The 11167-nt window shown below is 44.5% G+C and overlaps 1 protein-coding gene across 1 annotated transcript in view; it reads right to left on the bottom strand.

Annotated features, from left to right (window-relative positions):
- Positions 1-4812: 4812 nt before the first annotated feature.
- The window catches only part of KCNB1 (potassium voltage-gated channel subfamily B member 1), a 154308-nt gene continuing 147953 nt past the window's right edge, over positions 4813-11167 (bottom strand). Inside the window, exon 3 of the mRNA XM_073606766.1 lies at positions 4813-7188. Coding sequence (XP_073462867.1) covers positions 5158-7188 — 2031 coding nt within the window. The 3' untranslated portion in view covers positions 4813-5157. The remainder of the gene's footprint in view (positions 7189-11167) is intronic.

Raw genomic sequence — 11167 nt, 5'->3', positions numbered from 1 at the left:
GGTCTCTACCAGGTCTGTCACCCCCTCACAAGCACGTGACCACAGCCAGTTTCATATTGTCCTCCCACCCTGCAATTCCAGCGAATCGGCATTGGCTTCCGGTTTCCTGGCCAGGACAGGAGGCCGAAGACCCAGAACCCAGATAGAAGACCCGGTCAATACAGAAGCCGGGTCGCCAGGCACCAGGGGAGTCGTGACAGCTGGAGGGTTCCCACTGTAGGAAGAGTGCGGACCTGGAGGGCCCCCCCCCAAAATCCTCCAGCATTAGCCGCCACTGATCACAAACAAATCAATCATAATAGCATATCAGGGTCCACAGTGGACGCAAAGCGATCAGGTCACCGAGACTGCTCCCAGCAAACCGTAGGACCTTACAGATGCCTGGCGTGTTTCGAGCGGAGATCCCCTCTTCCTCAGAGCCAAAGGAATAGGGGATCTCGCCTCGAAACGTGTCAGCCATTTGGAAAGTTCTACAGCTTGCTGGGAGCAGTCTCGGTGACCTGATTGCTTTGTGTCCACTGTAGACCCTTATATGCTTTTATGATTGATTTGTTTGTGAGTATATCTCCTTTTATTTTACATTAATAAACACCACTTGGGTAATGCGCAAGGCCAGTGCGCCCTCTCCTCTTTTTCTTACAGTGTTCCCATTGGGTTCCCCCCCCCGACCCTTAGAGGGCAGCAAAGCCTGTGCATCCATTGGAACCATCAAGATCCTGTGGTACATCCACCACCATTACTTTAGCCTTGTGCCTTTTGTGTTGACACTCTCAATTGGACACTATTCCTCCTTTTAAAACCAATGGTGGGGCACTGATGTCTGGGCATTTTCTACACCCACTAGCCACAGTCCACCCCCCCCCTAAAGCCTAAAGGACAGTAAATTGGCCCTTTGCTTAGAAAGTTTGGAAACCCCTGACTTAGACCCCCAGATTAGTGACTGAGGTGACACATATGGTCTCATTGCCCTCTGATGGTGCTTGTGCAGCCTTGTAGAAGGTGTTTTTTGTTTCTTGAATGTTCCTTTTTTTGTCTTTAAAATATGAGCACATTCTGGGTTAGGACCTGTACAGCGGAAGGGATGTGCCGTATTAGCCATGGATGGATTCTGATTGGCTATACGAAGGGTTAATACTTTAAAGTTATATACAGAGGCATAATGATACCTTGCTTGCCATTTTACCATTTTCAGTTTGCTAGTAAAAGCTATCACTGCACTCCCGGGGGGTCCTGCTAAACGAAACTGATAAATGTTAGAAGCATTGGGGTGTTTCCTACGGGTCATTTCAGCTCATATCCAAATTGAAAGCCCAATTGAACGTTTAGTTTGAATCAGCTAAATACATTCCAGGTACATTAAAATCCTTACAGTTATATTTGAGCTTGATTAGAAAAGCCTATCCCCTGCCAACATGCTGCAGACAAAGATCCTAGCACTCTGCGTGGAAGCAGTGGTTTATCTGCAGAGCTCAGACAAGCCCCCCTTGCTTGGTCTGACCTAGAAATCTCCAAACAGCAGAGAGCATGAGCGTTGCTGCTTCAAGAGTTCTACGTGTAGCGCTCCTGATCCTTCATAGCTGCTGGTCTCATTCCAGCATCCTAGTTTTGGCTGTGATACATTCTCCCTGTCTGTTTGTCCACCTGCAAGATGATTGATGTGGCCAGTCTCTGGGTGGAGACCAAACCTGATTTAAGCCAGCCAAGCCTGCAGTCTCATGCTTGTGATAGTATGTGTAATGCTCAAGCTCTCTGTCTGTCTGTCCTGCTCTGCTGTTTGGATTCCCCTGTTTATGACCTTGGATCCAATATCGACTATTATCTGAACTCTGCCTCTGCCTTTTTGACTACGGATTGGACCCTGACTACTCTGAACTCTGCCTGCCTTGTACCTGGACTGTCATTGAACCACCCTCCCTGTCTGCCAACTGCAAGTACCTGTTTGCTTTGCTCAGTTTGTGCCTGCCCCATCGTGGCAGTCAGGAACTATAGCTTTAGATATAAGACCAGGGGGCAGCCAAGTACCGGTAGGCCTGCTTGCCTTATGGGAAAGCGGGCTGCTATAGGTGAAGAACACAGAAGCTAGCTATAGTGTCTGACTCCCTGCATTAGGGGGTAAGGGCTCATTTACACTTGTTTAGGCTTCAACACACATTAGGGATAGTTTACACTTGCTTCAAAACAAGGCTTCGGATACGCTTTGTGAAAGCTCTCTGAACACTAGTCAAAGCTCCTGTCACTAAATAAAATGGTTAGCTTACAGACCTGTTTACACCTTGCTTTTGCTTTGGCTTCACTTAAAAAAAATGATACCCCATGTAACTTTAGTGGTGCTTCAAAGCATCTTCAAAGCCTCCATAAAAGTCTATGGCAAAGCTTGTTTGAAGCCCCACCAAAGCCTCATCAAAGCTCCACCAAAGCTCCACCTAAGGCTCATCTAAGCCCCATCGAAGCTCTACCAAAGCCTCATTGAAGCCAAAGCACCAAGCAAAAGCAAGGTGTAAACAGGACTGTAAGCTAACCATTTTATTTAGTGACAGAAGCTTTGACTGGCATTCAGAGAGCTTTAACAAAACGTGTCCAAAGCCATGTTTTGAAGCAAGTGTAAACTAGCCCTTAGTGGTGCTTCAAAGCGTCTTCAAAACCTCCATTAGATGTCTATGGCAAAGCTCGCTTGAAGCCCCACTGAAGCCTCATTGAAGCCCTAAGAAGCATCACCAAAGCCTCACTGAAGCCCCATCGAAGCCTCATCGAAGCACCAAGCAAAAGCAAGGTGTAAACAGGACTATAAGCTAACCATTTTATTTAGTGACAGGAGCTTTGACTGGCGTTCAGAGAGCTTTAACAAAGTGTGTCCGAAGCCATGTTTTGAAGCAAGTGTAAACTAGCCCTTAGTGTGACATTCCAGCTCTGACTCAGCAGGGACTCTACGAATAAGCTTCGGATGGAGTGAGGGACAATTGAATCATTTTGTACATGGAATACTTCAATAAACATACAGAAGACTTTTAATGGTTAGCGGCTTCCTTTTTCTTGCTGCTTGAAATGTGGACTTTTTGGAGCATCAAGCGACCGCTGAAGGCCTACTCCCAGGGTCAGAGGGGTAAGGGGATGTACGCTTGTAGTGGGCCTGAATACTTTGCAGTCAGCAGGGGCATGTTGGACCTCTGCAGAAAGACCACCGCTTCAACACAGAGAGCAAGGGCCTTTCTCTGCAGTGTAGACAGGCTGCAGGGATAGCCCAGCATGGATTGGCTGATGTAGAAGCTGACCGGCTTTGAAACCTGTCTACAGTGCATGTGCCTAGAGTGATGTTGGGGATTCCAGTCCCAGGTTCAACATCGTTTGAAGCCGCAGTGACAGCGGCTTCCTCCATCTTCAGCATGCTTCATCCTCAGGCTGGTGGTTCTCTGGATGCCCAACAGACATATCAAGTTACCTTTATGCCATACCCTACATATGCGCACTTTTGTGAGTGCATTTCTATCTTTCAATAAATTGTCACTTATTTTTTTAGTGCCACAGTTGTGCTGTTGTTTTTTCAGTGGCGTCACTAGGGTTGGTGTCACCTAGTGCAGTAAAACACCAGGTGACACAACCCACCCACATCGGGCTTTCTCCTGTCTAGCCTGCCACAGTGCCTTGCAGGGCGCTGGGCAGGCTAGTTCTGGTTGGTGGGTTGTTTTTTTCAGTGGCGTCACTAGGGTTGATGTCACCTAGTGCAGTAAAACACCAGGTGACACAACCCACCCACATCGGGCTTTCTCCTGTCTAGCCTGCCACAGTGCCTTGCAGTGCGCTGGGCAGGCTAGTTCGGGTTGGTGGGCAGTGGGCTGTCACTGGCCCCTGTAAATGATGAGATCGGTTCTGGCACGCTGATCCGTGCGCTGTCACATGCTGGCAGGGGGCAGGCTTTTATACTCCAGCTGTGACTGCTTTCTAATGAAAACAAACTGTAACACTTTAAACGTATTTTGATGTGACACACAGTTGATTCAAACTGTAAGTTCAGGTGGGCTTTAATTCCCCAGTTAGGTTCATAATAGGAGGTAATTTTCTACAAGAACTGAGGGGGTCACTTCCAGGACCGTATTCTTCCTACTCCTCCCAGAGACACTGAAACACGAAGTGAGGAAATGCGTAAAACAGAGAGAAGACATAATTGTTCCGCCGGGAGGCAGATGGAAGTGTCTCCTCTACACCGTATTGTCGATGAATAATTTAGCTGCACTTTAAAATAGGGGAAAGCTGTTTGGGTTGTGCGTGATGCCACACATCTACTTCCTCTCGTATCAGCGCAAAGGCTCGAGTGTTAGCGGTTTTCAAAACGAGGGCGTACGTAGGTCTAGGGAGACCAAACCATTTCCTGGTAATGTTCTCTTACAGAAGAAAACAAATGGCAATTAGAGGCACAAATGAAGGTAGTGCTTACGTTAAAGTGCTCTGTTTTTACAGCTCCTTCAGCCTGCAAAGTGTGCAAACATGTTAAGTGTTTTGCAAATGGTAAAAAAAAAAAAAACTTTATATATATATATTTGAGAAAAATGCAGCTAGCAATGGTAAATATGCTACAAAATGAATTGTTTACCTTTTACGATCAGCAAATTCCTCCTCCTCCCCCTTTGAACATCTAATGCCCTGATTATTCATAGTCACCCCCTTTAAGACAATGCACAGTCGTCTCCCACTTTTGGCGTACAAATTCCCGAACAACTGATGCAACTCGCCTTGTCTGTGTTAACTATGGAGAAGCTCTGCACTTTACCCCAAATCTGTGAAATCTGCATAAGATGCTTTGCTGCACGGACTCCAGAAAAATCTCAGAATTTCATGTTTTTTTTTTTTCTCTTACCTTCACTGGAAAGCAGTAAAAGTTTGTATACAATAAAATAAAAAGCAGTTCATTGTCATTAGGGGTATATTTGGTCACAATGGCTTTCAAGAAAGAAGTTTTTAGTAGGAGATGGAGTCACTGCAGTTTCCTATCTGAGTGCTCGGTGACACTCCTAGCTCGGTTCGGTCCAGTTGAGAGGAGATGTGGCCCAGAGGCTTCCTCTCGTCTCTCCCTCACACTAAGGGGAGAGGATGCTAGTAATCAATGCCATGCATAAGCTCAATGTGCACATATGAGCATCTCAATTCTCACAGTGTCTTAACACGTCAGAATCGGGGGTCACGTGTGTTAGAGTGTCCACCCCCGCCTGGCAGAACTTGGACCTCCGGGGAAATGTGGTTATCTATCTTGACAGGTTCTCGACTGCTTCCAGTAATCCCATCTGTGGAGTAAACGCAGTTTTGTCCTAAGTACCTGGAGGAACTGGATAATACGCCACTCTCTAAGTGGTTTTTTTCTGTTCGATGGATGCTCTCTCTTTGTTTTCGATGACCGCTATTTGTGATATTGTAGTTTGGACTCATAGTCCCTAGCAGCTCTTTGGAGGGGCAGGAATCCAGGCCATCCAGAAGCTGCCCCTCATCATCGGTGTCAGCATCAATATACTTGTGTACGTTAGCATCATGAAAGGTGAATGCGATTGCCATGTGTTTCTCTGGCGACCTGGAAGGGGTTCTAGTGCTTGCCGTTGTGTACAGAGATGTCTCTGGGCTACGGACTGACTGGTCAGAAAAGTAGGAACTGTCTAACTTGGAATGGCTTTGCCTATGCTCTGAGGGGCTTGTGATGTTTGGTGCAGGCACCAGTGTCCTTGTATCACCCTCTCGAAAGTTGACTTTTAGGGATCTCAGCAGTAAAGGATTTCTAACTTTTACTAAACTTTTTGGACTTTCCAAAAAGTATGCAGTGTGCCGACCTCTATCAGTTTTAGGACTAATTTCGCCAAAGCTCTCTCTGCTGATGTCAAAGTTCAAGGATCTTTCACGCCCACCTGCTGAATCCTGCCCTGTATTTATACCTTTTTTATATGGTAGAACTGCCAGTGGACTGTGTGAAAACTTAACCGCTTCTGGAAAATCGGCAGTGCAGCTAATGAAACTGTCTATGCTGGACATGCTTCTCATGTCAATGATTCCCTCCTTGTGAGTGGTCAACAGAGGGACAGCTGGACAAGGTATGGTGTCCATTTCCAACTCCTCTGTCTGTTTAACTGATTGATTTGCTTCTTTTAAGTTTAAAATGGGCTGTGACTGTGTCTTTGCCATTTTGTTGTATATATCTTCTAGCTGTTGAACATTAAGGTGTTGAGGACTTGAACAAGACCGGCTCTTCTCTGGAGAACCTTGTTCTTTTGTGTCAAACGACTTGTTAGAACTCGTCTCTGATAGAGTCCTTTTTGTCCATTTCCATTTGCTGGGGGATAAGTGGTTATCCTGCACTTTTTCTTTCTTTCCATCCTCTGTCTTATCAACCACTACGTCCATCAGTTCTATGCTACGAGCGAAGGCATCTTTCATGTTCATAGACACTATGCTACCATTTCGTTTGGCTCTCTCAAGAGCTTCTCTGCGCTTGATGGCTTTTTCCTGCCTCTTTTGTTCCTTGTAGAATTCTGAAAAGTTATTTACAATGATAGGAATGGGAAGAGCGATCACCAGCACTCCCGCAATACAACACAATCCGCCAACTATTTTCCCCAGCAAAGTCTTAGGATAGATGTCCCCATAGCCAACTGTGGTCATGGTGATGGTCGCCCACCAGAAAGAGGCTGGAATGCTTTTGAACTTTGTATCATCTTCGTCCTTTTCTGCGAAGAACACTAAGCTGGAGAAAATCATAATACCCATCGCCAAGAAGAGGATGAGCAGACCAAGTTCATTGTAACTCCTCCGTAAGGTGAAACCCAGAGACTGCAGGCCTGTGGAGTGCCGTGCCAGCTTTAGGATTCTCAGTATCCTCATGATCCGGAAAATCTGCACCACCCTCCTGACGTTCTGGAACTGAAGTACACTTTTGTTGGACTCTGTTAGGAATATAGTGACGTAGTACGGGAGGATGGCTAACAGGTCAATAACATTAAGTGGCCCCTTGAAAAATTTCCATTTATTGGGTGAAGATAAGAATCTCAGGAGGTATTCCATGGTAAACCAGGCGATGCAGACAGCTTCCACATGTGCCAACTGAGGGTTGTCTGTCGACTGTCCAAACTCATCAAGACCTTGTAGTTCTGGAAGTGTATTTAGTGACAAGGCAATTGTTGATAATACAATGAAAAGAATAGAAATGATTGCCAGAATCTGCAGGGAAAGAAACATAAATTGTGTTAGTTTTGTACATACAATTCATTTCATTGATAAAATAAAAGCAGATATGTTTAACTCCAGCCCTCTTAGGCCAGTTTCCTACCAAAGTTTTAGGATTGATTAATTAGATGAGTGGAGGAGGTCATGTATAGGAACATCTCCACCAATAACCAAATCTGATATTTTGACAATATTTGCTTGATCTTTTGCCAATACATCTACCAACTCAACACGGTACCTGCTGATGGAAGGTTTGCTCCCTTTTTTCATTGGGAGTTGGTCACAGAAAAGCCTCAAGCCCCTCCAAAGATCCCAGAACAACAACTCATGTTGGGCTGTGTGAGTCCAGCATAATGATAATAAATTGTGTATGATTGTGTCCAACCCACATACTGAACTGTCCATGACCACCCATAATATTAATGATAACAAACCCTATATAATTATGTCTGGCCATGTGCTGATCTGTGTGAGATCACCCATAACAATAATGATAATGAATCATGCACAGTTGTGCCTGGCTCATATCTTGATCTGTTTATGACCACCCATAATAATAGTAATATTTAAGTCATATATGATTCTGTCTGGCCCATATGCTGATTTTTTGTATGAACACCCATAACAGTAATGATAATACGTCCTGTATGATTGTGCCCAGTCCATGTCTTCTTGACCTGTTTATGGCCTCCTAATATAATAATGATACAAGATTCTGTATAAATGTGTGCAATCCACATACTGAACCCCCATCCTTAAAAAAATATATATAAAAAAATGATAGTGAATTATGTGAGATTGTCTCTGACTCACATACTAATCTATGTATGACCCCCCCACGCCAAAAAAAAAAAAAAAAGGAGAAATGTGTCCGACTCACATACTGATCTGTGTATATCCCCCTAAAATAATAATGATATTAAGTTCTAAATGATTGAGTCTGGTCTCTATTCTGTAAACTACAACCCAAAATAATAATAGGAAATCCAGTATGATTGTGTCCAGCCCACATTTTCCTGATCTATGTATGGCCACCTATAAAAAAAATAACAAATCCTTTATTATTTTGTCACGCCAACACCCTGGTCTATGTTTTGCCATCCATAATTATAATGATTATAAGTCCTATGTGACTGTGTCCGGCCCATTTCCCGATCTGTGTGGCCATCATGGACTGAGATTAGACAAAGTCATTGAAGACCGTATAATGAAAAAGAAAAAAAAATATTATTTATATAGTTGATCGTTTCTCAAAACTAACTTACAACATCACACTTAACAGAAATGTCCAAGGTTACCAAAAATGTATTTTTTTGAGGGAAATATAATGTCCCACAAAATCTCTAGGGAACTGAAGGAGTTAGCAGGTACAACGCCACAATGCTTTGCTGGCCAATGTGATAATCTAGAGCAGCCTTTTTCAACTATCTCAACAAAGAGGAACCCTTAAAATAACTTTCCGGTCTCAAGTAACCCCTGCTAAAAGTTACTATATCCACAAGTCATGATACATTAGTTTGATGGTCAATGGGAAGAATTGACCTTACGCTTGTGATTATTGGAAAGAATTACCCTCTCACAGATAGCTAAAAAGATCAATGGTGTCAGTGAGAACTTACTTATCTGAGAGGCAGAAATTGCTTATTGCTCAAGGAACCCCTAACAACCTCTGGAGGAACCCTAGTCTTCCATAGAATCCTGGTTGAGAAACCCTGATTTAGTGTCTTTCCTATGGCTGCACTTTGCTGGCCACATACGTATTGGATATTATTATGTGTGATGGAGCCTCCCCCCTTCCACCCGCCATTGCATTGTATTATACAAAGTCCCCTCCAGGGAAGGATAACGTCCCACAAAACCTCTAGGAAGCTGAAGAAGTTAGCGAATACAACGCCACCACGCCTTGCTGGCCAGTGTGATAATCTAGAGCAGCCTTTCTCAACCACCTCAACAAAGAGGAACCCTTAAAATAACTTTCCGGTCTCAAGTAACCCCTGCTAAAAGTTACTATATCCACAAGTCATGATACATTAGTTTGATGGTCAATGGGAAGAATTGACCTTACGCTTGTGATTATTGGAAAGAATTACCCTCTCACAGATAGCTAAAAAGATCAATGGTGTCAGTGGGAACTTACTTATCTGAGAGGCAGAAATTGCTTATTGCTCAAGGAACCCCTAACAACCTCTGGAGGAACCCTAGTCTTCCATAGAATCCTGGTTGAGAAACCCTGATTTAGTGTCTTTCCTATGGCTGCACTTTGCTGGCCACATATGTATTGGATATTATTATGTGTGATGGAGCCTCCCCCCTTCCACCCGCCATTGCATTGTATTATACAAAGTCCCCTCCAGGGAAGGATAACGTCCCACAAAACCTCTAGGAAGCTGAAGAAGTTAGCGAATACAACGCCACCACGCCTTGCTGGCCAGTGTGATAATCTAGAGCAGCCTTTCTCAACCACCTCAACAAAGAGGAACCCTTAAAATAACTTTCCGGTCTCAAGTAACCCCTGCTAAAAGTTACTATATCCACAAGTCATGATACATTAGTTTGATGGTCAATGGGAAGAATTGACCTTACACTTGTGATTATTGGAAAGAATTACCCTCTCACAGATAGCTAAAAAGATCAATGGTGTCAGTGGGAACTTACTTATCTGAGAGGCAGAAATTGCTTATTGCTCAAGGAACCCCTAACAACCTCTGGAGGAACCCTAGTCTTCCATAGAATCCTGGTTGAGAAACCCTGATTTAGTGTCTTTCCTATGGCTGCACTTTGCTGGCCACATACGTATTGGATATTATTATGTGTGATGGAGCCTCCCCCCTTCCACCCGCCATTGCATTGTATTATACAAAGTCCCCTCCAGGGAAGGATAACGTCCCACAAAACCTCTAGGAAGCTGAAGAAGTTAGCGAATACAACGCCACCACGCCTTGCTGGCCAGTGTGATAATCTAGAGCAGCCTTTCTCAACCACCTCAACAAAGAGGAACCCTTGAAATAACTTTCCAAGTCTCAAGGAACCCCTGCTAAATGTTATTATATCTTCAAGTCATGATACATTAGTTTGATGGTCAGTGGGAAGAATTGAACTTACAGTTGTGGTCATTGGAAAGAATTACCCTCTTACAGATAGCTAAAAAGATCAATGGTGTCAGTGGGACCTTATCAGAGAGACAGAAATGGCTCATTGCTCAAGGAACCCCTAGCAACCTCTGGAAGAACCCTAGACTTCCATGGAACCCTGGCTGAGAAACCCTGATCTAGAGTCTTTCCAATGGCTGCACTTTGCTGGCCACATACATATTGGATATTAATGTGTGTGATGGAGCCTCCTCCCCTCCACTCACCATTGCATTGTATTATAGAGGCATATTGGGAATGGTGGGGGGATTGCCTAAGAGATAGGGGCACTTTACTGCATTGTTGTAAATCTGCATTTCTTTGATTAATTTATGTAGCGTACAAAGTCACTATATTGTGAGTTATTATTGGGGTGTGTGTACAGGTCCTGTCCTCAGCACTGAGATTCGTCACTGTGTGCACTTGTAGGTAGGTGCAGCATGGTGTGGCGGGCAGAAAATAATCAGAGTCCAGGTGCAAAAACATGAATATATTGTATTAGAGTCCAGCAATACCCTACTGGCCCAGGGGAAAGGCAACCCGACCGCGAACACCCACAGGATGTAACAGTGATGTGTCAGTAGACGGAAGTCTCAGAGAAGGTGACAGACGTTGCGAGGAGCAGAATGTGGCCTGGCTGGTCTGTACCCAAATGGGGAGGTTTCCAGGAAAGATGGTGTGTCCTTGCACTTTCCCTACTCCTCCTGAACCTTTCCCTAATGCTAAGTACTGTCCCTGACAGGTGGGTATCCTGTCCCTACACTGACACTCGCAAAATGCGCCCCAAACCCAGGAGCCAAGGTCTTAAATAGACTCTGCCTGACCCAAGATGGCCACCAAAGTTA

Source organism: Aquarana catesbeiana, linkage group LG12 (genome assembly GCF_042186555.1).
Source record: "Aquarana catesbeiana isolate 2022-GZ linkage group LG12, ASM4218655v1, whole genome shotgun sequence".
Taxonomy (NCBI): Eukaryota; Metazoa; Chordata; class Amphibia; order Anura; family Ranidae; genus Aquarana; species Aquarana catesbeiana.
Note: the sequence above shows the minus strand (reverse complement) of the source record. Positions and strands in the feature narration are given on the sequence as shown.